The sequence below is a fragment of the Camelus bactrianus genome, chromosome 27 (genome assembly GCF_048773025.1).
Source record: "Camelus bactrianus isolate YW-2024 breed Bactrian camel chromosome 27, ASM4877302v1, whole genome shotgun sequence".
NCBI lineage: Eukaryota > Metazoa > Chordata > Mammalia > Artiodactyla > Camelidae > Camelus > Camelus bactrianus.
In genome coordinates, this window is record NC_133565.1 from 25,799,620 (window position 1) to 25,826,237 (window position 26,618).

Here is a 26,618-nt window from a genome sequence, read left to right on the forward strand (position 1 = left end):
TATTTCCTCTTATTGTCACTAACTCTTGCCTGTTTCCCCAAATACATTTTAAGATCCCGGAGAATAGAGATCATGTGTTAAAATCCTGCAGGCCGGGGGACCACACAAATGTTGGTCCTCTGGGTCTCTGGAATGAGCTCACTTCTCACGAGAATAACTGGGGGAAAGAAAGAGCATCTCAAAAGATTAAAGGAAACCTGTGGTGAATTAATTTCTCATTTTTCTCCTCAGAACACTCTTGACCCTGTAAAGACTGATAGTTTTGAAATGGTAAGAAACTTTAAAGAAAATCTCAAGAGATTTAAGTTGCATGTTAAAACTTTTATTTTGATTTAAAATTTACCTTAAATATCAAATACAAAATGTTCTATCAGGGCACTGTTTTCAGATTCTCTGTGACTTAGTTTTGTGCCTCATGTCCCTTGAAAATGGCCCCCATCCTTGAGGGTAATTGACCCAGGTCATTTGTTCAGAGATGGATTGCCCTGAAGACAAAGGAGGTTAAATTTCAGGGCCCCTCACTTGTATGGCCCCCTTCTAAGGCCCTAGGAGGGGCCCTAGCCATGTGTTGGAAAAAGTGACATCTTTTAACCATAATCACTTAAGACCACCATCTCTTTTCACTCAAACTTCTCCTCCGTCAAAATTTCCCCCAAATTGAGTGGCGTTAGGGTGGTCATGGACATTTTGTGTTCAAAATTTTATGTTCTTTTTCTTACAGAAGTCCCCAAATTATATATACTTCAGGCCCCATAACGTCCAATTTGCCCCTGCCAAAATAAAAGCCCAACCCACCAAGCCGAGGTGGTCTGTTTATTTGCTTGCTTGTTGGTTTTTGCTGTTGGGGAGCTGCCTCTATATTGGGATACCTTAGAGAACAGAGTGGCTTCCCTGGAGCTTCCTGGCCCTCCCTCTGGGGCAGAGAGCACACCATGCTTCCTAGAGGCTTAGCTCTCAGAGGGGTCAGGCCAGTCGGTAGAGAAGCGGTGAGCGTCGACATGGAAGTCTCTTTCTAGAGCCCTTTCCTTTTTCTGTTTTTGAATTACTTTATGTTTCATATTATACAAACCATATGTGAACATATCACTCTGGGAAAAGCCAGGTAATTCAGGGAGAGCAGCCCTCTCCAGAGGTCATCACCATTATTAGCTTGGTGTGTGTTTTCTAGATATTTAGTGTGTATCTGTATTCTTGTATCAGTTTATTTTGAAAAATGTAGTTTTGTTGTATGGGAATTTTCTTCTATACAAGTGGCATCATATATATCTCTTACAAAATTACGTTTTAAAAAATCAACTTATTGGCAAAATTTTTTGGCAAAATGTCAAATGAAGTTACCTTGTTCTTTTGACCTCCTATTATGGAGGTACCCTGGTTGATTTGGCTTTTAGGCCTTGGATGATATTGAGGGTGTTCCCAATTTCCCAATTTGTGGCTTTTACATAATGCAATGGAAATCTTTGTAAATTCTTCTTTGTATACCCAAGTGCTTCTGCAAGGTATGTGCATTTTTAGTTCTGATACAGATACTATTAAATTGTCTTCCAAAAATGATACAGCAATCTACATTTAATCAATATTTCTCCACAGCCTCACTGACCTCGATGTTATTAATTTTGTGTGTGTGTGAACTGATGAAACAAAATGGCATCTTGTGTTAATTTTCATTAATCTCCTCATATTCTTATTGGCCATTGAGGTTTTATCTTCTACGAATTGCATATGAATTCTTTGCTCATTATATATTTTCTTCCAACCTGTTGTTTCCCTTTTTATTTTGTTTATGTGCTTTTTGTTGTAAAGAAGTTTTAGATTTTGATATAGTCAGAATTTTCAATCTTTTTTTAATGGTGAATACACTTAAGAAGGCTTTCCCTGTCTCAAGGTTATAAATAAATTCTCCTGTGTTTTCTTCTAGTACTTTCATAGGTTTTGTTTGTTTTTTGCTCATATTAGACATTTCACTCTTCAATTCATTTGGAAGTTTCTTTTGTGAATGGAGCAAGGAAGGGATTGATTTTTATCTATTTTTTCAATAGCAATTGCCACACAAATTTTTTTTTAAATTTTTCAAGGAAGGCAGGTAATTAGGTTTTTATTTCTTTTTTTAATGGAGGTACTGGGGATTGAACCCAGGACCTTGTGCCTGCTAACAATGTGCTCTACCACTGAGCTATACTCTCTCTCCCAGCACAAATATTTTTGAGTAATCCATCTTGTCCCGTTTGTTTTGTGATCTTTATCATTCCTTTGTATATTTCTATACTTTCTATCCTGTTCCATTAAAATATTTGTCTGCCTACACCAAGAACTTTGAAGCATTATATAGGCATTTAGTGCTATAAACTTACAACTAAGTACTGCTTTAACTGCTTCCTTTAAGTTTTGATATGTTCTCATTTTCAAAAATACTTCAAAATGCTTTCTAATTTGCTTTTTTATTTCTTTTTTTGAGCAATGGATTATTTAGAAGCATGTTATTTAGTGTCTAAATACTTGAGATGTCCCAGATAGCTTTCTTTCTTTTTCTTTTGGGGGTTTCTAACTTAATTCCATTGAGATCAGGGAACATACTTCATATAATTTGAAACCTTTCAAATTTATTAAGACTTGTTTTATGGCCAGAATATGGTTTATCCTGCTGTCCTATGTGCACTTGAAAAGAATGTGTATTCTGCTGTTGTTGGTCCATGATGTTCAAGTCTTCTATATCCTTACTGCTTTCCCTTCCATATTCTTACCGATTTTCTGTCTACTTATTCTATCAATTATTGAGAGAAGAGTGTTAAAATTTGAGATTTATTTATTTCTGCTTTTACTTCTATGAATTTTTGCTTCACTTATTTTGAAGTTCTGTTATTAGGTACATAAACATTTGGACTTTTATGTCTTCTTAAGAATTGACCATTTAATCATTATTCAACGACTCTTTGATCACTGGTAATATTCTACGCTCTGAAATATGTTATGTTCAGATATTAGTACAGCCACTCCAGCTTTCTTTTAATGAGTTTACAAGACGTATCTTTTTTTCTGTACTTTTACTCTTAACATATTGGTGTCTTTGTATTTAAAATGAATTTCTTTTTGACAGCATATAGTTGGGTCTTATCTTTGTATACATTCTGTCAATCTCTACCTTTTAATTGAGGGGTTTTGGCCTTTTGTATTTAATGTGATTATTGATATGTTTAGGTTTAAATCTACCACTTTGCTGTCTACTTTCTATTTGTCCCACCTGTTTTTCTCCCATTTTCCTCTTTTTTCTGCCTTTTTTTTAGAATGAGTGTTTTTAATGATTCTGTTTTATCTCCTTTGTTGGCTGTGCCCTTTCCTCATTGTAGGATATAAACATTTGTTTTAGAGGAGATGTTAAACTGAGTCTTCCAGTTCACATAATGAAGATCAAACCACCCAAACCAGTTACAGGTCAGTATAATTCAATGAATACTCTTTCCTTTTGCATTGATTTCTCAGTTTTTTCTGTCTTTGCCTTCTCCACATTTCCCATCTTTTCCATTTATTATCTACTTTACAAGTATAGTTCTAAAGAGAATTGTTTTAAGTCAGAGCTCTGGGACTTAAAGATAAAAAAAAAATCTTTAAAAAATGTGACAAGGGTACACTTAACTAACAGAATTCGGAGATCGGGAAAGACACATCTTTCCTAAGTGTTTGTGGAACTCCATTTTTGTATTTGTTTATTCATCAGTATTTGCTGAGTGCCAATAATGCATCAAGCACAAAGATGAGTAAGACTTATCTCCTATGTTCTAAAAACTGAAAAATTACTGGCGTACTAAGGGAGAATAGGAGGAAACCACCATAATGGGACATGATAAGCACAGCCATGGGGAACATCCAGGACCATGAAAACAGAGGAAGGAGTGACTGATTCTGCCCAGGGAATAGGCAAGGGCTTTCCCAAAGGGAAATTTGGGAAGGTTTGAAGAATAAGTGGGAGCTGATCAAGAGGAGCAGAAGGGAAGTCCATGTAGACAGATGATATAGGGTATATCCTCTCAATATTCACACATGACCTCAGAGGTATACCTACAGGAATGTTCACTGCAGTGCTGTTTATAGAGGCAAAGAGTAGTTAGATAAATATGGTACACTCACACAAGGGAATACTTTGCAACTATTAAAAACAAGAGAGAAATGCAAAAGGCCAGGAATAGCCAATTCACTCTTATGTGAATTGGTGATATGGTTTGATCCATCAAGATTTATTATAAAGCCACAGTAATTAAGACAAGGTAGAAAAATAGACGAGTGAATAATAGAAATGTACATAAAATATAGAAATATAGGTAGACAGAATATAGTAGAAAAATAGATGAATGAAACAGGATAGAGAGGACAGGACAGACCCAGGCATAAATGGACGCTTGCTCCCCGGCAGAGGTGTCGCTACAGAGCAGTGGAGAAGGGATGGTCATTTCAGGAAGTGGTGCTGGTTGTCCAAATGGACACAAAAGTGAAACTTGACCTTTGCCTCACACTATACTCAAAAATAAATTCCAGATAAATCATAGAAGTAAATATGAAGAACAAAGCAATAAAATTTTAGAAAATAATATAAGACAATATGTTTATGATCTCTGGGTAGGGAAAGACTTTTTAAACAAAACACAAAAAGTACTTTGTAATAAAAGAAAATTTTGATAAATTTGACTACATTAAAATTAAGGGCTTCTAATCATCTAAAGACATCAATAAGAGCATGAAAGAGCAAGCCACGTATTGGGAGAAGATATTTGCAAAACACATGAAACTTATGAATGGTCCACATCCAGAATATATAAAGAATTCCTACAGATTATTAAGAAAGAGACAGATAATTCAGTATAAAACAGGCAAGAGATTATTCAAGTGGCCAGTAAACATATAAAAAAGTGCTCAGCATAATTAGTTGTCAGGGAAATGCAATTAAAACCATAATGAGATACCACCCCGCACAAACCAGGATGGCTGAAGTTAAAATATATTGATCACACCAAGTTGGTGAGGATGTGGAATACTCAGACTTCCCATATATTGCAGTTAGCAATGAAATTTGGTACAACCACTTTGAAAAACAGTTTAGTATTATCTAGTAATATTGAAGATAAGTTATATTGTATGACCTAGCATTTACACTCCTAGGTAGGTCAGTCATATCAACTTGCCTGGGACTGAAGGGTTTCCTAGGGTGTAGGGCTTTTGGTGCTAAAACTAGGAAACTCCTGAGCAAACCAGGACTACGAGTTGGTCACCTTAGTTATAGGTATATACCTGACAGTCTGGCATGTAAATGTGCACCAGGAGGCATGTACAAGAATGGTAACAATGACATGATTTCCAATAGCCCCAAAAGTGAAACAACTGAAATATCCATCAACAAAAGAACAGATAAATAAATTGTAGTTTATTCACTCCATAGAATACTATACAGCAATGAAAAGGAGTAAGTCAAAATGCAAGGGGTCTAGTGTATAACAGCAATTCTCAAACTTTAGCTGGATCAGACTCACTTAAAACCCAGACTGCTGGGCCCCACCCACAGAGTTTCTATTTCAGTAGGTCTGGATGGGGCCTGAAAATCTGCACTTCTTAACCCTGTCAGATCCCTGCTGATCTGGGACCACATTTTGAGAACTGCTAGTTAATATATGCTACCATTCATTTATAAAATATATACAAATGTATATGTAATACATATAGTAATATATAATACTACAGGTATTATATAATGTTTTAATATGCTACCATTTGTTCATAGAAAGGGATCTCTTTCTAGAAAGTTGTGCAAGAAACTGGTAACAATGGTTGCCTCTCAGAAAGGGCCCCGGGGAATCGTGGGACCTCCTGGGCAACTTAAGGGACCTGGGCACCTTCCATCGAGAACAGAGTTCTAAAAGTTGGGGTGTGAACCCAGAAAATAAATCACCTAGTTTTACTGTGGATTTAGGAACAGATGGAAAAGAAGGACATGAAAGGTTATTGGGAAGAAGGGTGATAAGAAAAGTGATTGGCAGAGAAAGGAGATTTTTTTAAAGGAAGGTAGCTGGATAAAACGTAAGAATGGGAGGAGGCTGGGACTGTCTGGTGTGGTTCCTCAGCAGTGGCTGAATAGTGAGAGGAACAGGCAGGTCTGGGGCCTTGCTGGGCTGGAGAGACAGTAACAGTGATCTGACACCTATAGTGACATCACAACATTTCCTTGGCCTCCTTTGGGGATTCCGTAGTCTGGGAACAGGGAATGATGGCAGGAAAGAGATGGAGAAGTGGAAGGAAGGAGAGCAGCTGCCTTTTGCCTGTGCCCTGTGAGCTGGAGGAGTAGGAGAGAGGCTGGGGGGAAGACTGATCACCTGGGCAAAGTGGGAGCAGATCTCTGAGGATGAGGGATTCTGCAGGAAACTGAGAAGCATGAGGGAGAAGGGGATTAGAAGGAGGAAATCAGAATTCTGGAATATGACCAATTTTGGAATATTTTCAACCTAGGTACCACATTTAAGAGCCCTCTGGAAGTCTTTGCAAAGATAGAGGACTGCTGCGGGCTGGGCTCCGGGCAGAATCACTTCATCAAGGACAGTCAGTGGGAGCAGCAGGTGGCAATCTTCAACGCCACCTACAAGAAGTACCTGGATGGGGAGTGGGAGGAGGAGCTGCTCAGGTGAGCTGGGAGGAGGCCCAGCCAGAACACCTACTGCCTGGGAGCTTCCCTTTCTGGGCACATGCAGGAATCAACCCAAGGACCCGAATTAGTCCAAAGTTTCGAAGCTCTTGATAGTTTGTGAACTTTAGAAAAATGTTTTGAAAGTTATAATGAGATTGTTTAAATATAGTTAGAACAAAGGCTGATAACATGGATTTCAAAAAAGGAATAGACATCTATGAAGATAAATAGAGGTGATTTTACAATTTTATATATGATAGCATCTCTTTAAAATATTTTTCCCTGGTTATCCTAAACACAGAAGACCTAAAGATGGAAATAGAAGTCACTACTGTTAATATTTTTCTCCATTTTCACCCAGTCTTTCTAAACATAATACTGCATAATTATCAAAACACATGACTTTCTCATCTCGGTCATCAGGTAGACCTCATTAACGCCACGGTGTGATTGTAAAAACTGAGTTCAAGTCTTTGAAGTATCTGGTGGAGCTGGCTTAGGAACTAGCTCTCCTCAGTTACTGTGGATCTCGGGAATGTTCTTGCTTCACATGGGAAGTGAAACCTCTCATCTTGCCGTCAAGTGGACTTTGAACTTTCTCACTTCAGGACACAAAGTCCCAGGGCTAAACCCTAACAGCAACCACCTGAAGCCTGAACTGGAACCCAGTAAGGTTCAATAGTGTGCTACCTAGCAAGATATTTCGGAATTTTGCAGGCCAGTCATTAAACCACTGGTTTAATTGTCCCTAGTAGAAGTATTTATAGCACAAAAGCTATAAATCCTAGAAATCAGAGCTTTTTTTCTTTTTTAAAGAGTGCCAGTTTATCAGCCCACCACTGGTTGTACTGGTCCCAGGATAAGGGCATTTATGCACATCACCCAAGTCTGGTCATTAAGGGATCTTCCTCAAGGACAGAGATGGTTCTGCCCATGCTGGGTGCTGTTCCCGGCCTGTTGGTAACTCCCACTGCTCTGCCCGCCCTGCCCCCACCAACTTCCAAGGTCTGCACTCATCAGGACCCGCACATAGAATGTGATTTGCCTAGTGGTCCTAAACTCCTGGAAAGGTCCCTCCTAACTACCCATTTCTGGTCTTAGTACCAAGACTCTACCAGTATCTCTCCTTGCCAAGGAGTCTGCCGTGGCTCTGACCAGCGTCTTTCTTTCTTTCCCAGTATGGCTACGTTCCACTTCCTCCTTCCTAGCTTCATCATTGCAATGCCAGCAGAAGTCAAGAACCCACCAGGTAATGAACATAAAGTAGGTAGTTGTCCTGGACAAGTGGTCACCTTGGGGGAATGCCCCAGCAAGCCTCCTAAAGAAGTTCCGCGCTGCACACCCTGCATGCTGGGGGGAAATGAGATGGAAAGTTGGTTGCCAGCTGTAGCTTAATGGTTTCTGGTTGGACCTGTGGCCCCCGAGTCCAGATTCCCTGATGATGGAGGCTAGCACTGTCTTCAGGGAGTGACCTGCCACAGAGGATGGTATGTGCACACACACCCCACCAGGCTGCTTCTGGACACGAATTCCTTTTGTAGAAAATGTCATTTAAAACACTGACAGCCAAGTAGACATGAATTACCTAGAAAATGTGAAAGCAGCCAAGGGGCGGTTGTGACCGTCCTCTCTGCACTGGAAGGCAAGTTGGCCCTAGGAACAGCCCTTCTGGGGGTGCCCAGCCCCCCGTCTGGAAGCTCCCTCTTCTGTTGAGTGCTGCCCATTAGAACAAACCACTTTTGACTTCCTCTTGGGCAAATCCCTTCACACAAACCAAAGGCCACCTGACTCCTTACACAACGTCCCTTTCCTCTCTCCTTTCCCAGGGGTGGCCTGTGTCCTTGGCGTGCACTGGACTGGAAGTCACAACTTCTTCCTCTATTCACTTAACCGAACGCTGAAGGATAAAGTTGGTACTTTACTGCCGAGATGGGAGTTGCCCAAGCTCAGGGCTCACAGACCATGTTCTTCTTCAGCTTAGCTGACAGCATGTGACTACACATCAGCATGCTTTTAGGGACCAGAGCTGGGCAGGCAGAGTTGGGTGGCTCAGTGGCTCTGGTGTGACCCCAAGGCTATGTCTCTAAACTGTCATGTTTCTTAAGATGACAGGTCAGTAGGGAGAAAGCCCAGCCAAGTCCACAGGGCTCCTTAGGCAGCTAAAGTAAAAAAAAAAAAAAAAAGTGGGCTTGGCATTGGAAGGCCAGTCTCAGCACAACTGTCTGCAGACTGTGTAGCCTCAGGCCAGACATGTCATGCTCCAATCCCCTGTTTTCTTCTCTGAAACAGAAAGCTACTCAGTTACACCATCCCTATCTACTGCACACATTTGTTGTGAACAGCAAAATCCAGAGAGTTCCTGTATGCTAGAGCTCTTTGAAATTGAAAGGCGCTTAGGAAATATGGGTGGTGGTTGTTTGGTTTTTACAAATTCATGGAGGCTGTTACGTGAGCAAGTTCACTTTGTGATAATTCCTTGAGCTATACACTGATGTTGTACTTCAGAATTATACTTCAGAAGGAATGTTTAAAAACTCACAAAGGAAGAACTTCTTTCCTTCCAACCCTCTCCCAGGCAGCCTGGCTTCTAATCTCAACTTCTGTACTGACTGGCTCCGTGACCTTGGGCAGGTCACTTACTTCTCTGCCTCAGTCCCCTCATCTGTAAAATGGGGCTACTAATGGGACCCACCTCATAAGATCCTTGTGAGAATTAAATGAAATGATGCATGTAAAGTGCTCACCGCAGTGTTAGCACCTAGTAAGTACGCACTCACTGTTAGCTGTAGTATAATACTGGTGTGACTTATATTATCCTGAGGAAGGAGACAGCATTGCACAGAGACGGGAGAGATGGTGAGTCTAGACAGGCAGGCTAGTCTCAGGTTGTGCAGGTGGAGGTGATGCGTGGGGGTGGGGTCTGGGGGCAGCCTGTTGAGTGGTGTCCTCCCCACCAGACCCCGAGAGCACGTGGCCCTGTGCTGCGCCCATCACGGTGTCTCAGCTCAGCTGCTGCTGCTCCTACCTGGTGCTGGCCTGCAAGGACGGTGTGCTCACACTGTGGGACCTGGCCCAAGGTGAGCCCCGCCCCTGCCCAGCACCGCTTCCCCTCTGATACACCTGGACAGCTCGCAGTCGGCTGTAGGTCAGTACCTGGCTGGCTTATAGCTTCCTTTCATCCACTCCAGTGCTGACTCTGTCCCCCTCCATGGGTTTGGTTCCCCCCCAGCCCCTTTCCAGACTTAGAAGCAGTTGCCCTTTGGGGGTCCCCTCTCCCCTTGGGCATTGGGGTTTACTGCTTTCACTCTCGGGGGTGCTCGTTGCTTGGTTTTGCCTTCATGTCCCTCACATACTTGCTGGTCAGAGACCCTGCGCCCATGGCTGCATCCCTCTACCCTGTTTTCTGACCCACTGTGCCATTGCTTTCTCCAGGATTCTCTCTTGGGGTCATTGCTCTTCCTGAAAGATGTCTCTGCCAAAGCATTCACTTCCTGAAATACTTCTTGGTCCACAAAGGACAGAACATGTATCCCGAGGGGCCGGTGAAATCCCAGATGAAGTGTGTGGTGCTGGGCACAGATGGCTCTCTCTACCTGGTGGCAGCCTCGGGGACCCAAAGACCCACCCTCAGTTTGCTTGTCGAGAGGTCAGTGGCTTGAAGGCAGGGCAGGATAAGTGATCTGCCAGACAGATGACGCTATTTAACAGTAAAAAACTGACAATCTCTCAGACTAAAGTCCACTTTCCCTATAGTCATCACTTTCCTAATGAGCTTCTCAAGATCACCAGTGTCTTTTACATGTGGGCCTATATATAAAAATTTTCTGGGGGTAGGGCATAGCTCAAGTGGTAAAGTGCATGCTTAGCATGCATGAGGTTCTGAGTTCAACCCCCAGTACCTCCTCTAAAAATAAATAAGTAAATGAAAACCTAAATACCTCTCCTGGACCAAAAAAAAAAAAAAAAAAACACTCTTCAAAAAATAAAAATAAAAAAATTTTTTCTAACAAAATTGTATGATGGCACAAATGACATGTTTCATATCCTGCATGACCAAGGAGAGGGTCATTTCTGCCAAAATAGTTTTATCAGTTTCTCTAAGGGTCTCTCTTTCTTTTAAACTGTGCAATATTTTATGCATGCAAATGATCTCTACAATGATCTGTGTGGAGGGGTTATTTAGCATATATATATATATAGAGAGAGAGAGAGAGAGAGAGAGAGAGAGAGAGAGAAACTCCACTGTACCCATCACCAAGCTGAAGAAATAGATCATCTCCAATTCCCAATTCAGTTAAGGCTCTCTGTGTGCTTCTCCCTATCACATCCTTCTCTCTCCTCCTCAAAGGTGACTACCTTTTAATTATTTGTTGCTACAAGCTACCCCACTACTTAATGGCTTAAGTAAACAGTCACCATTTAGCCTCTGATGCTGTAGGTCTGCAGTTTGGGCTGGGCTCAGTTGGGTGATCCCTGCACACTGGTCTCGCCTTGGCTCTCACATGTGTCTGCGGGCATCTGGCAGCCCGGTGAGGGGCTGGATGTCTAAGCCGGCCTCACTCACGCACCAGGCAGTTGGCAGCTGTTGGCCAGGGCATGCCTCTGGCCTCTCCCGCAGGCTGTCTGAGGCTCCGTCACCTAGTAGCCTAAGGGCTCTCAGAAGCCAGCAAGGACAGCAGGATGCACTGCTTTCCAAGCCTCTGCTCGCGTTACCCTGGACAAAGCACGTCACATGGCCACACCTGCATTCAAGCAGGGGCAAAACAGACGCCACCTTTTTATTGGGAGTTGCTACCAATATTTTAGCCACTTTTTTTCAATCTACCATGTTGTTTTCCTAAATTCATCATTTCTCTGTTTTCCTTTGAGAATAAGCCACATCCATATGACTGTATCTCTAAGCAACATATTGTTTAGCTGTGCATATTTTAGGGAACTTGTAGTGGAATCATATTGTCTGTGTTCTCCAACTTGTTTTTCAATGCTTTTATTCTAGAACTTGCTTTGCAGTATTGTTCATGAGAGTTGCACATGTTGGTGTGTGCAGCTCCAGTTCCTTCATTTTCGTTGCTATTGTTGAATTTTATCCCACGGTATCATAACACAATTACTTAAGCTTTCTCCTATCAATGGATATTTAGCTTGCTCCCAGTTTCTGCTACTGTGAGCAGTCTCTGACATATCTCCTGATGCAAAACTTGAAAACTCTTCAAGTCTGAATGTCTCCGTGTCTTGTTTCCTGTAGGCCTGTGAAGCACCCAGAGGAAGCCATCTGTGCAGTGGCCCCAGTCCGAGCCTTACCCGGCATGGTAGGTTCCTCAGGCCTCTCATTCCATTACTCTTTCCAAAAATATCTATTGAAGGCCTATTGTCCACTGGGCAGACAAGCTTTGCAGTCCACAGATACAGAGAAGAAAGTCCCTGCCCTCACGGAGCTCACAATTCAGCTGGGAAGACAGATGGGTCCCCCTAGAACCTGAGACAGACTGTGATACATCATGCAAAGGATGCTGTGGAACAGAGAGAGGGGTCTCCTAACTCAACCTGCGCAAGTCGGGGTGGGGTGGGGAGGATGCTTTCTGGAGGAAGCAATGGGACAGCTGAGCTGAGGGAGTTAAGAGGGCAGCACCATGGAGGCAGGAGGTCACTGTGTGTCCCGGGCACTGCAGGAAGTTCAAGGAGCTGCAGGATTGGACTCTTGTCGGGTGTGCAGAGGGAAGGGGATGGGGGTTGGGGCGGAAGGCCCTTGTATGGGGTGGAGATTGAAGCTTAGAGGGGTCTAGGAGCTGGGCAGCAGTGTGTTCAGAGCAGGATGGAGAGTGGAGAAGTGTCAGTGGGGAGATGGATCCCACAGCTCTGGGCTGCCTGGGGCTGCAGCCAAAGGAGAGGGAGGCTTTGAGGTTGATCCTGGCTTGTGGAGCTGGTTCTCTGGTCCTGTGATTCCCAGTGTGGCCCTGCTGGGGTGAGGGGCCTACAGGGACCCCAGCGGAAGCTCTGAGAGCCCAGGGCTAAAAGTACGGGTCCAGTGCTCCCCAGCTGGTTAGTGGTGGTTACAGCCAGAGGGACCAGCATGGCCGGTCAGAGCAGGGAGGTGAGCAGCGGTTCCCAGGGCACTACCACCACTTCCAGGACAGGGGAGATGAGCTCATGAGGTGACTGAGAGGGACACCGCAGGGAAACCAGGAGGGGGCTCCTGGCAGCTCCGGGAAGACAGCTTGAAGAGAGTGAGACCAGTGTCCTGTGATGAAGAGAAACCCAGTACTCTGTGGAGACCAGTGTCCATGGCAAGGGCGACGGATGATGAGCAGAGGGTGCAGGGTGCAGAGAGGGTGAGGAAGAGGGAGGGGAAATGGTGTGGCAGCCGGGAGAGGAAGTGGGGTGCAGGAGTTTAGTATGTTTATCTACTGAGGGGAAAGAGCCCCAGCCAGAGAGAGGCCCCAGCTCCCTCTCAGGTGAGGAGGGGCCATTGGCTTGAACAGCCCCGAGGAGGTGGGGGGAGAGGGTGTCTGCACCCATGCAGAACTGAATCCCGGCCACGCGGTGGGGGAAGGGCGGCGGGGACCAGCCCCAGCCCCGGGGGAGGGTCTGTGGCTGCTGGAGGTGCCAGAGGAGTAGGCATACACGGTTCTGCAACCCCTAAACGCTCTGGGTGGATCCAGAGGCTGGGTGCCCAAGAGTGAATAAATTCCCTGTTGGTTTTTTATTTCTGGCTGCTTTTCGTATTTCACGCTGGGGTGACTGAGAGTGGGGGAGTCTTCATTCACCATCTTCTTGTTCCCAGGTACTGATCTTTTCCAGCAATGGCTCTGTGCACCTCATGGACGTGGCCACGTCACAGATTATCTGTGCCTTTGCTCCGCCCAGATCCTACCATCTGGCAGTCCCCTGGAAGCCAGTGTTTGTCGTGTCTTCACACCACCCATGTTTCCTGCTCCGAGGTAAGAAACGGGGCCCGTGATGGCTGCTGCCCAGACCTGCGGCCCACTGGCCACCTCCCTGCCTCAGTCCTCTCACAAAGCATAGGGTGACCCCACCCAATCTCCCCCTACCCCTCGCCCCTCCACCACAGACCAGAAGGGCGCTGCCGCTGAGTCCTCTCTTGGCACTTAGGTAAGACGCCAGGCAAGGTCTCCTCTCTGGACTCCTGCTCCTTCTGCCAGGTGAGCTCCCCACAGCTCCACCCCAATGACCCAGCCTTTGTGAGCAGAGAGCAGCCCCCTCGTGCCCACCCCAACCGCAAGGCCCAGGGGAAAGTAATCTCTGTACAGAACATGGTGCTCCTGTTTCATTCCAGGAGACCATCCCGATGAACTCGGATCCGCCAGCAACGCCGAGGACATCCCAAATTCTATTTTCTATTTTAATTTCAAGGCCTGTCCACTCCTAGAAAACATCACAAGAAATTGCACCATTCCTCAAACTGACATGCTGGATAACGCGGCTTTCCCCCAGGTGTTGCCTTTGGAGAAAAGATGCGAGAATTTCTTCCAGAAGAGGTAGAGTTCTGGGTCTCTTCCCTCCCTGCACCTGGGGTGGTCTCTGGAGTAAGGAATAGTGGTTTGCTTGATGATAAGATATTTTGGACTTTTAAATCCAAAATTGGTAGGCAGATTAACACACGCAGGCTGGTAAGAGAGGGGCTGCCACGTGGTGCTTTCTCCCCTTCAAGACTGTCTTTTCCTTTGCTTCCTCAATTCTTTTTTTTTTTTTAAGCATATTTGGATTACCAGACACAGCCATCTAAGACAGGGGGTGGCAAACTGTGGCCTGTGAGCCAAATTTGGCCCACTGCCTATTTTTGTAAATCAGGTTTCAGTGGCACACAGTCATGCCCGCCGCTTTACGTCTCGTCTGCTTGTGGACATGCTACAACAGCAGAGCTGAACAGCTGCCACGGAGGCCCTGGGGCCCATAAAGCCTAAATCATTTACTCTCTGGCCCTTGATAGAAAATGTTTGCCAGCCCCTGGCCTAAGTCCCCTCTCCTCTCTCCATCTTCCAGGTAAACAGCTATGTGATACATCTCTCCTCTTCCCCTCTCTGCTTCCCCCCGTCCTGCTGGGACTCTGCTTGTGTTCCTTCCTGCTGAAAAAGCATAATTAACGCCACTCAGTCCATTCTGGAGAAGCAAGTATCTCATCTAATCCATCCACAGCAAACTTCTAGGGCTTTGCAAGTTCTTGTTGACGATTTCGGCCGTGATCTGGCCATATATTTCAGGTGGAAGGGGTCATCAACAGAGCCCTGGAATCTTGCCCTAGGCCTGCCACTACACAGCCAGAGGGCTTTGGTGGGCCCTCCCTTCCAGGGCCTCAGTGTCCTTCTGCAACATGAGCTCTGAGATGCTGTGATCTCTCCAATCTCCATAATATCCCTTCATGACCATTTCTTCCTTTTCACTCTTTCCTGAAGGAATGAAGTGGAATGGCTAAGATGCTCAGGTTTGAATTCTGACTCCACTACTTACTGAGAGACCTTGGCTGAGTTACTTAACCTCTCAAATCCTCAGTTTCCTCGGTCATTCAAAAAATACTTATTGAGCACTTGCATACAATGTGCTAGACTGTGTTCTGGACATTTCGATGATGCCTGATCTCTAGGTTTTGTAGGTTTTCAGTGAGAAAGTACATGTAAAGTGCTAGGCACAGGGTGGTCCCTCAGTAAATAGCAGGTACAAAAATGGTGATGGGTCCCCTCCGCGTTGGTTCAAGTTCATGCCTGGGGAGATTGCAAATATCACCACAAGGTGGCACCACAGCTCTCCTCCACCACCGAATTTACCTGTTGTATTCAGGTCCTTCCTGGGTTGCCCTGCATCGCTCAGGCAGTTTCCAGGATCTCATGGCGGGGAGTGCGCTCACTCAACAGGAAGGGAATATGGTCCATGGGTCTTGGGGGAGGAGGACAGTGAAGAAGGGGCCAGTTGATGTTTCCTCTGTTTAAAGATTTGCCAAGAATGCTCAGCTATTCCTCACACGTTTTGAGCCCCGATGACTTGGCTTGTTCTTAGGAGACACAGCAGGAGGAATTAAGGGTGAAGTGTCATGATGCCTACAACTTACTGTCAAGTGGTCCAAGAAAACATTTGTAGAGAGACAGAGAGAAAGAGAAAGTGTTAACTGCTGAAACCCAGGAAAATATTTATAGAGAAAGAGAGAAAGGGAGGGAAGTGAATGTTAACAACTGGTGAGTCCAGCTGGAAACTCACCGTACTACTTGCAACTTTTCTGTAGGTTTGAAATTCCCGAAATAAAAGATAGGGAGAGGCTGTAAAATATTGCTTACAGTATAATCCTGATTCTGAGTAAAAAGAGGGAAGACTGGAAGTGTGTTCATCTATAGTAACACTAATTATGTTTAGGCAGTGAAGCGTGTGTAATTTTTTTTTCTTTGTATTTTCCCTATTTGTAACTTTTCTACAAAAAATATGCATTAGTTTGGAAATTTTTAAGTAACGGTTAGAAAAAAAAAAGTCGAGTATGAGGTTAGGTCACGGTTGCAGCAAGGCCGTTCTCTGGGGTTGCAGGTCATAGCATGGAGCCTTCTGGTGCTCTTGCTTGATCGGGCCCAGAGAACTCACTGTTTAATGAGTATATTTCCATTTCTGTCCTTTCTGTCTAACCCCCTCCTTTAAGTGGCCTAGGAAGGGTGAGCCTTCCCCCTTCACCTAGAGCCAACTGGCTGCCCTCCTGTGGGAACGGACTACAGGTCAGCAGCTCCAGCCCTGGCCACTCACCTCCTGCCTGGTTGCCCAGGGCCTGAGCAACTCAGGATGCCTCAGCCCCTAACTGGCAGTCTCCCTCCCTCAACCCAGGTGCAGGTAGAGGTTACTCCTCAGACACCTGCTGAACCCTTCTTAACCCAATGAGTGTAGAACTACAACTATAACAGAGCAATTCCCTGCTTTAAAAAAATGTTAGTATTTCTGATATATGTTATATATGCACTTGTAGAGATTTGGAAAACAGGACAATACAAAAAAGAAAATTTAAATACCCTACAATCCATCACCCAAAGTCAGCACTGCCATTGACCTGCTAGTTTATTTCCTTCAGGTTTTGTCCTTAGTGCTTTCGCTAAGTTGAGATCATGTTCACTTTTTTAAGCTGGCTTTATGTTTACTCCAGAATATAACTTAAGTGACTTTTTAATTTTAAGAAAAACTTCCTTGTCAATATGTTTTTAATGCCTATGTGTTTTCCATGGAAAGGGTGTCTATGGTACACTTCCCCATCCCCCTGTTGGGTCTACTCTCATAAGGAGAAGACAGTCCCTTCTGCCCCGATCTGCTCCAGTCTCTGGAACCCCACAGGCCATCCTGGCCCCCAGTAGGAATGGGAGGGACTCCTCCACCTCTCCCTTCCCATCTATCTCTCTTCCCCTGTTGGCACAGCTTAGCTCCACAATCCCACACCGCAGCCCATCCCTGGGAAGGACCCCCAGTGGCTGGGTGAGGTGGAGGGCCCTGGGGGCCGGGGGCAGGGCTCGGGGCTGAACGAGCAGTTGGAGTTTGGGGAAGAGAGAAGCTCAAGGAGGCGCTCCCTAGGTTCAGGGACCCAGCAGAGGCTGGGACGGGTTGCACTGTGTGGTGGGGACAGGCCCAGCTGAAAGAGACGTTTACTTGGGCCTGATCACAGTATCAAATCATACCCCTCACGGCAACTCATTTTCTGAATTGGGTCCCAGGAATCACTTAGGAAACATTGATTTAAAGAAGGCTCTTCCTGTTCTACCTCCTCTGAGGTCTGATATCCCAGGGTACCCCACCTCCAACATTTTATTGTGTTAAAACATACAGCAACTTTGAGAAAAACGTCAGTGAACACCCACAGACCCACAAGCTAGATTCCGTCATTCACATTTTACTCCCCTTGTTTCTCACGCATGACCATAGATGTCTGAAGACTAATCTTACATTTTTTTCCCTCTATTTACTCCTTGTATCTAAAACAGTTTCCAGTGGCCCTAAAACTAGGTGAAACTTTAAGGCGATGGATTCATGTGGCAATAGATTCAAAGTTTCAAACTTGCATTAAATAGTCTGCCCAAGTTGTTTTCACAAAACCTGCACTTGGGACTTAAAAATAGCCAGTGTGAAATGGAGCCTGCCTTTAGGGCTTTGAAAGGGGGCCAGTTAGCACCAAATGTCCCCCGCCAACTCCCTTGGCAAGCTGGCTTCTGCTCCCATCCAGCCTGGGCCTCCAGGGCACCATTTCCATCTGGTTCCACTCCCTGTGTATTGTCTGCCATCTCGGTTGGGTCAGACTTTTGATCACAAGACAGAAATTTCAGGACACAGGAAGCTGACAGAAAGTGCTCTGTCTCTCACCTCACCCCCTTTATGCCCCGTGGCCAAGCAGAACATGGGCTTCTGGGCTGATCTAACAGTCCCAGGTCCACACGTTTCCTTGGCAAGGGGGTGGGCAGGCCCCGTGTGGACACTAGGTGACATTTCCCTCGTCAGTGGAGGGTAAGGGATGGTATTCTGACCCTCTTCTTTACTTTCCCTGGGAGGGAGATTGTGGGCCTATCCTAACCTTTCTTGAGAAACAAAGGGGCAAATCCCTGGAAGATTATTTATAGACTCATAGAACCCAAATGTGCATGCAGTTCACTACTGGAATTCCGAGGCTTTGCACAAGGCCTCACAGATGTTCCATCTCCTCTCCCACTTTGCAGATAGGCTGCCCATCTTTTTTGGAAGAGGTACGCACACACTTTGCTTCAGAACAATAGACAGCAGTCCTATTTGTTGTGCCATCCTGGGAAGGAAAACCCTGTATTTGCTGATGGTGGAGGGAGAGGGTCTCAGGCTCCAGACAGGGCCTTTCCCAGAGGGCTGCTGACAGTCAGTGCCCAGCCTCAGATGAACAGGCATCCTCCCCTGTCCCCCATCGTGGCCCAACACCAACTGCCAAAGGGAACTGCTCTGCAGACGTGCTGGTACCACGCAACGCGCCCCACCCAGCTTTGCCTGTTCCCTACACGGCAGGTGTCCCCTGTCACCTCTGCCCTGCCATTGGTGGATAACCCCGCTTCCCACTTCCCAGAGCACCAGGCCCTTGGCTGCCCTTTCACTTGGGTCTCCCGGGTCACCCCCAACCCCACGCCCTGTCCCCTTCCTGATTCAGAGAAAGAGGCATCCTGCTCATACCCAAGGCCATTTCCCCTGCAGGACACCCAGACCTTCTTGTCCAGCTGGTTGGCGACCTCCTCCCCTCCACTGACCTAATCATGGACATATGTCCCCACCACGTTCTCACATTAGAAAACAAGCAAGAGCCTTCCCAGGTCTGCAGCCGCCTTATTTCTCCTCCACCCAGAGCCCTGCCCCCAGCAAACACAGTCCACACCCCCTCCTGTGTCCTCTTCTTCCATTTGCTCCCCAGCCCACTGCAGATTTACCATGGTGTCACCCTGGCCCCACCTCCCCAGCCCAACATTCTCACCCAGTCATTTCCATGAGTTTTTCCTCGTAGTTCCGTGGGGTAAGTTCTTAGAGGTGGACCTGCAGGGTTATGGGGCAGGCACATTTGAACTCTGGGATATTTGTACCCACCTGCCCTCCAGTGATGGTGGATTCACTCCATGTCCTCACTCCTTACCCACATGGCAAGAAATGAGGGACAAAAATTGACAGCTCATTACTATTTTAATTTGGAAATGAAGGAGGTGCAGCTTCTTCCTGTTACACAGAAACGCACATTCGTCCTGCTGCCTCCTGACGGTCACTCTGTGTTCCGACCCCTCCCCCAGCAATTTCACTTCCACTTACTTAGCAGCAGCAGTGTTATTATAATTAACCTTTACTGTGTGCCAGGCCCTGTGCTAAGTGCTGTGCAGGCACATCTTGTTTCTTATTCTGATTATTATCATCCCCACTGTACAGCAAGGAAGCTGTGGCTGACAGAGGTGAAACTGCCCGTCCACAGCCACCAGCTTATAAGTGAACGAGCTGGGTTTGGACACAAGCAGTGCAGGTCCAAGGCCCGAGCTTCTAACTTGCACGTGCTCCGCCTGCCCTCTGCCTGCCCACTCCTACACTCAAGCAAAGATGCCACATGCAGAGACCGGAAACCCCAAAAGTGTCATGAACAGGGAAAGAGAAGGAGGCAGGGCTGGGTACCGCCCAGAAGCCATTGCTAGGATGTATTTTCAGTGAAAAAAACCAGGGGCACAACAGTGTGCTGCACACTTCAAGTTTAAAAAGAGAAAGATTATATGCATGTCTGTACTTGTGTGTGTCTGTGTGTGAACAACTTTCAAGGATTTACAAGGAGCCATTCATTATAGTTGTTTTTGGAACAGAAAACAAGGATTTGAGGAGAGAAGAAGGTTGGTTTTTAATTGTGTACCCACTTGAATTCTTTGATTTTTTTTAAGCACAGCATAAATTACTTTTTTAAAGTTAAAAAAATGCTTTTTAAAGTTAAAAAAATGTGTCATGTGGAGGTGGAGAGATTCTATTAGCCCAGGGTGGGCAGCGTCTGGTCAGCATTGAGTACCAGACACATCTCCATGTGACTGTCCCACAGGCAGAGCCGCAAAACAGACCTAAAGCAGCAGTCACTGTCTTTCTCCCCAAAAACTTCCCTCCTCCCATCTGCCCTAAGCTTTTTAACATCGCCTGCTCACTCAGGCATCGAAGGAGAAGGCAGAAACCTGGGCGGCAGCCTGCACCCGCCTTCTTCAAAGGCACCTTCTGCCTGCGCACAGCGCCAGCTGGACATGCAGAATGAGGGGTGAAGAGGGATGAACCCCAGACTTCTCTGATTCTTCCATATTGAACATGCATTTATTTGTTATTAAAAAATAACCTATTATCTTGTAAGACCCAACTGAAAAATCTTACTTTCTAGGAGCGCTCCTCAGGCAGGGAGTGCCCCTCTGCATGGTCCCTCTATTGCACTTAAATGCCTCCGATTACAAATGTTCTCTTCCTCTTGTCCCCCGTACTAAGCTGGGGTGAGCAGGCGGCAGTTTTAATCACTTTGATCTTTCCACACTTCCACCAATGCCTGTCACTAGTCAATGTTGTTAAATGGAACTATTGGCATTCTGGTGTATTTAATGTTGGTCCTGCCCACAGACTTTTAGTTCCTAATTTCACCATGTCTTCTATCTGTACATTTCCTAGTTTATTTTTTTAGTTAACTATTCTTTTTTAATGGAGGTACTGGGGATTGAACCCAGGACCTGGCACATGCTAGGCGTATGCTCTACCCCTGAGCTATACCCCCGCCCCCTGTACATCTTCTAGTTTAGAATGCTAGACCTATCATTCCTTCAGTAAAGCTGTTTTGAGTGCCTTCTGTGCACCAGGCGGAGTCCTGAGAACACAGACAGGAGTCAGATGTGTCATGTGGAGAGATTCTCATATTAGCCCAGGGTGGTCAGCATCTGCCCTGGGGACCTAGGAGCCGGAGTTGGGAGGTTGTAGGGGAAGGTGGCACAAAGCAGGTTCCTCTCATCTCCAACTGTGTGGCTCACAGGCTTCAGAAGCTGGAGAAGAACAAAGCGAAAGAGCAGGAGCACTGGACCCGGCTTCGGAGGTATTCCTTGCTTCTCCAAAGAGAGAACTTCAAGAAGTGACTGGGCTGCTGCCCTGGGCTCTCTGAAAAGGTTGGCAGCAGGCAGGATTTGCCCTGGGATGCACATGGTGCGAAGGGCTGCAACTCACTAGGCCTAAGGGGCCTGGACTTGCAGTCTGGGACCTCTGCAGAGCCAGCAAGGGGAGAGAGCCCTCAGGCAGGCAGATGTATCACCCAAATAAACAGTGACATTGTTTCCAGACTTCAAAGTTACTACAGTGTGTAACCCTTCTTTCCCACCCAGTCTAGACCCCAGCAGGGCCCAGGCCATGGTGTCAACCTGAGTCCCAGGCCTTGTGAGGACCACTCGTGTTATAGGCACAGGAGACACTTTGCTCAAGTGAGCAAGACGCCCAGTCCACCCCAGCTATTGTGTGGCCCCCTTTTCTCTCCACCCACTTCTTTTCCCTCTCTTTGCTGGCTCATAAGCTTTATGGAATCACTTTGGAGAGGCTGAGGCTCAGAGTGGTTGAGTGACCGCCTGAGGTCACACAGGTATGAAAGGCAGAATAGGGGCAGGTGAGGAGGCAGGCAGGAACCATGCCATGATTGCCCCTTGCCTGCTGGCTTGGGAACCCTGGCAGAGTATTGGGAGCCTGGGGACGCAGGAGGGGGCAGAGAGGTGTCTTTTTCTTCTCTAGAATCTTCCCTTCTCAGGAAAACTAGGTGGAGGGGTCCCCTGCAGTTCAAGGCCTACTCCTGCCTCTCTGGGGACACCGTGTGGTGCCTTTGAGAACTGCAGGTGGTTATAGCCTTCCAGTTTTTCCCATGATGAACAGCCCATTAAAGCCAACAGCTTGCAGTGTTTGTGACCACAGCTGTTTTTGTGTCCCCATCCACCTCCTCCCCTGGGTCACACATGCTCCTCATTGGCACGACACCTCCCTCGTGGCACTGATACATGGAGCTGAATGTCCCCTGGATGAAGGGGTCCCCACCTGAGACACTGCCCCTCACCCTCCCCACCGTGGGAATGAAGACACAGCAGCAAAAAGAACTCTTTGACAACAACCCTTTTCCTCTCACAGTAGGCATGGCGGCAGCTCTCTCTGAGATGCGGAAGGAAAACAGGATGATGGTCTTGGCCTTCCACGCCACCTAAATGTGACAAGGCATCTCCATGGTTTATGTGTTTCACATGTAAACCTTAAGCACCTCGTACAATACAGATAATCCCATCACCTCCATTTCACAGACATGAACTTGAGACTCAGTTTACACAACTTAGAACATCCCATATCAAGTCCTGATTGACTTTGTCAACAGCAAATGTCAGAAACCCAACTCCAACTAACTTTAGCAACAAAGAGAACTTGTTGGCTCACAGTGTGAAAGTCCAGGCGTAATGCCTTCCATGTGGCTGGACCAGGTTTTGTATAACATCAGGAATCTCTCTCCACCTCTGAGTTTTGATTCCCTCTGCTTGGGCAGCAGCATGACCACCAATAACACCCACAGTGAATGTCCCTTTCTCAATGGTTCCAGCAAAGTCCTGAGCCTACTCCTCACTGACCTGCATGTAGTCACATCACTGAACTACTGACAGTGATGACCAAGCAAGCCTATGCATGTGCCCATCCCTGGAGGGACATGGAGGTCATGGCCACCCAAACTAAGGAAGGTAGAGCTGTCTGGAGAAAAGAAAATGACAGGCTGCAAGGGACAAAGGCAGGCGAGGTGCTGAGCAAGCCAAGACAAGGGAAGTGCCCTGTCCACACTCTCCAAAGTCATGTGCTGCCAACACCAGGCTGCCTCCCCATTTCCTAGTACGTTGGGGGAGACGAGCGAGGGGGAAGAAGGGAGTTGGCGCATTCACGGGGAGCCTTATATGCCAGTCCCACCAGAGGGATGAGGGAGAAGGAACCAGGGCTGGCAAAGGGCCAGAAGATGGGAAGAAGAAGCCTGGATGTTAGGCTGGGAATCCAGGGCTCTAGCCCCTCTTGGGACTGGTGCCCTTTGGGGGCTGTGCCAGTGGCCACTAAAGAGGTCCTTGCCCACTGGGAGATGGGGCCCCTTGGAAGCACCAAGAACCTCGGGTCTTCTCAGGGGAGTGTTAGAACTAGGAGGAGGCTAGGACTAGGGCGAAGGCAGCATGCAGAGTTTAGGAGGCACTAACTCTCAGGGTTGTGCACCTGGTTCTGGGGGGGAAGGATGGACAAAGTGGTCCTAGCCTCGCCCTGAGATAATTAGGGGCTTTGAAGTTAGAGCTCACTTCCCTCCCCAGCCCTATGCAACCCCGGTTCTCCAGGTAGGTGGTGTTTCAGAGAGCATCTATGTGCCCTTCAGATGGACCTGTTTATTTAGCAATGCATGACCAATTCACGGCCCTCCTCCAGGTGGATCACTTGCCCACCCAAGGCTGAGCCCAGCTTTCCAGCCCTGCTCCCACAGAGTCTGCCATCCACCAACGCAGGCAACTCATGACCACCACTTCTCTGCCCCTGGGTTCAGATTGTGACCTATGTGGCGTGTCCTTGAATAAATGTCTTGAATGTAGAACGATCAGCTTAGCTGATCCTCCTTAAAACACTGGCCCACCCAGCATCAGCATCCACACAGTACAGCTGTCTTGGCGGGAGCAACCTGCGTGGTCAGCAGGCAGAGGCAGGTCCCTACGGGGGACAGCACTGGTGGCCCACGTGCTTTAGGAACTTTATTTCACACCCCTCAACATGTGCACACACACTTGTCCACCACCACCCACCGTTGTCTCCACCCCAACAGCTGCCTTCTAGCTTTGTGAAAAGTTCCTAGACTTTTTTCTGTGCTCCAGGATCCTCATCTGTAAAGTAGGTATAAGCACCACCTGCCCGCCTCACCTGCGGCCCTGAGGCTAAAACGACTTGAAATTTGTTGGTGAATTTAAAGCCCTCAACACTGACCTGGGCCATCTAGCTGCTCCGTATATGTCCGTCTCTCCACCACGTGGGTTCTGACCGGTTGGGCTGTGAAGGCAGCTCTTCGGAAAAGGAGGGGAGGGCTGTTGACCAGCGGTGACCAGAGCGCAGGTGGGATCAGCAGACCGGCCAGCCCGCAGGTGCTGGTGCCATCCTCTCACGCCTCCCACTTCCAGCACGCATGCGCCCAGACTGCTTCAGACCAGGCCGCCTGGCCCGGGGCCCAGGTGAAGTGAGACGCCACCCGGTACCCTCTGTCCTTGTTCAGCTGTCACAAAGGCCGTGCATCTGTGGATAAGCACACAGGCTCTAGAGTTGCACATGGGTCCCAATCCCAGCACTGCCCCTGAATGTCTGTGCAGGCTTGTTAGTTAGCCTCTTCCTTACCTAACTTCCCCATCCTTAAGATGGCCCTGCTAACTGTGCTTACCTCACAGGTTAGCTGAGGACTGAGAGGGAGCACTCGCTCAGGGCTCGCCCACCTGGACGCTGCTCATGGTCCTCCTCCCTCTGAATGTGTACACAGTTTTCTCCTGGGGGCTGCGAGCAGAGCTGGCCCAGGAAGGGGGTGGGGGCGTGGGAGTGGTGGGAGGCGCCCCCTTCCCGTCTCCAGTCCTCTCTCTTATTAGCAGGAACATGTTAATGAAAATTCACACCCAGGTGCCAATAAACAGTGGGCCGCTCCTGGGCTGGGAGAGGGAGGAGAAGCTCTCTGCAGGAGATGGGGCTGGCCGAAATGAGCCTCACTTATCTGTGAAAAGACTTGCTAATAACTTTAATTCCTCATCCTAAACCACGGAGCCTTTGCCATGCAAACAGATTTTCTAAACCAGGCAGGCCCCGGGAAAGACTCCCCGCTTGCTCCAGGTAGTGTTCTGGGACAGGGGACTGAGAGGGGGTGGAGGTGCAGGAAAAGGGGCAGAGCAGTGAAGGTGTGAGGTCCCACCCCTTGCAGGGCCTCTGCTTTTGGATCCCTCTCTCTATAGCCAAATGCTGGCCAGGGTGTGCCTGGACTCTTGAATTCCGCAGCAGTGCCCCACCAGCCAACTCTGAATTACTGCCCTTTCTGGCCTGGACCAGGGCTGGGAATGATCTCTGAAGTCGTTTCAAAACAACTTATCAGTATCAGTGGGTAAATAGATAAACTGTGGTATAGCCATACAATGAAATCAATGAAATATTATTGGGCAATGAAAAGAAATGAAGCAATGATACATGAGAAAACATGATGCTCAGTGAAAGAAGCCAGATACCAAAGGCCTCGATATATGACTCCATTCATACGAAACGTCCAGAACATAGAGATAGAAAGCAGGTGAGCGGGCTGAGGGGAGGAGGAGGGGTATGGAATAATGCGGAGCTGCTGCTAATGGTTGGTTACCATCTTTTGGGGGTGAACAGTGATGATGGTTACATAACTGTATGAATATACTAAAACCACTGAATTATGTACTTCAAAAGGGTGAGATTTATGGGTACATAAATTATATGCCAATAAAGCTCTTATAAAAAAATACCAAGGTCAGCATTTCAAAGATGCTTGAGGGGGGCAGAGGGAAGAACTGAGTATCTATAGATGGTGGAGGGACCCTCAGGCAGACAGGCTACACCTCCTTGCACACCTACCCCCGAGGCCTGACTGCTCACCAGATTCCCTGACTGAAGCCAGCCTCCTTCTGGGCTCAAGGGTCCCCTCTTTCCCACACAGCACTTCCCTTATCTGAATCCAAGCCAATATAGAGAAGAGTGTGGCAGCTTGGCCTGGTTCCAAATCAGCTGTGACTCTGGATGCAAACTTAATGGATCTCTCATCTCACCGTAGCCACAGGTCTCTCGGAGGTCATGGTTACATAAACTCGGGACTGACCCACTGGTGTTATTTTATGTCTCTAAACCACATGGAAGAGAAGCCAGAGTGAGGGGAGATGGGAAAATCCCAGGGTCCAGGCCATGATGCTTCAGCACAAGGGGAATAAGGACTTCGGATACATGCAATGAACCCTCGGAGCTGGTGTCCCCTCAGGCCCCAGAATGAATGGAGCTGGCAAAACCCTACCAGGGCTGAGAGCTCAGATCCTGAAGTCATCCTGAGTGCTGATCTTTGGTTTATTCTTCTGTAAAATGATCACTTGAGCATAAAATGTATAAAGAACCCGATGCACAGGAAGTACTCACTAGTGGAAATGTATTTTCTATGGAGATGGTTGGCTTTATCCTCTCCCCACCAAGTTCAAAGCAAAGATGGACAGACTCCACTGGATGCCACTTTCTCACATGAAGCTCCACACCCTTCAAGCTGACCTATCTGGAACAGGAGGTGCTAAGCCAAGGCTGGGGGCAAGAAGAAAGGGGACTGAGCCTGTGTGCTTTGAGAGCTGAAGATAGCAAGAAACCCTCCCAACTCTCCCACGTTCTTTGGAGAAGGGGAAAGGAGCTTTGTGTCCATGTAGCATAAAAAGAACTTGCCAAC

The 26,618-nt window shown here is 47.1% G+C and overlaps 1 protein-coding gene across 7 annotated transcripts in view; it reads left to right on the forward strand.

Annotated features, from left to right (window-relative positions):
• The window catches only part of WDR93 (WD repeat domain 93), a 44,568-nt gene extending 19,091 nt beyond the window's left edge, over positions 1–25,477 (forward strand). Inside the window, exons 7-18 of one of the 7 annotated variants that reach the window (XM_045516714.2) lie at positions 232–270; positions 3,345–3,429; positions 6,487–6,658; positions 7,840–7,910; positions 8,488–8,574; positions 9,619–9,738; positions 10,094–10,307; positions 11,907–11,970; positions 13,443–13,599; positions 13,772–13,821; positions 14,033–14,157; positions 21,153–25,477. In XM_045516714.2, the coding sequence (XP_045372670.1) occupies positions 232–270; positions 3,345–3,429; positions 6,487–6,658; positions 7,840–7,910; positions 8,488–8,574; positions 9,619–9,738; positions 10,094–10,307; positions 11,907–11,970; positions 13,443–13,599; positions 13,772–13,821; positions 14,033–14,157; positions 21,153–21,252 (1,284 nt within the window). In that variant the 3' untranslated portion in view covers positions 21,253–25,477. Of the gene's footprint in view, positions 1–231; positions 271–3,344; positions 3,430–6,486; positions 6,659–7,839; positions 7,911–8,487; positions 8,575–9,618; positions 9,739–10,093; positions 10,308–11,906; positions 11,971–13,442; positions 13,600–13,771; positions 13,822–13,955 lie in introns of all 7 variants that reach the window. The other 6 variants (XR_012502781.1, XR_006724914.2, XM_010955069.3 and 3 more) reach the window with 6 other exon arrangements.
• The last annotated feature ends 1,141 nt before the right edge of the window (positions 25,478–26,618 follow it).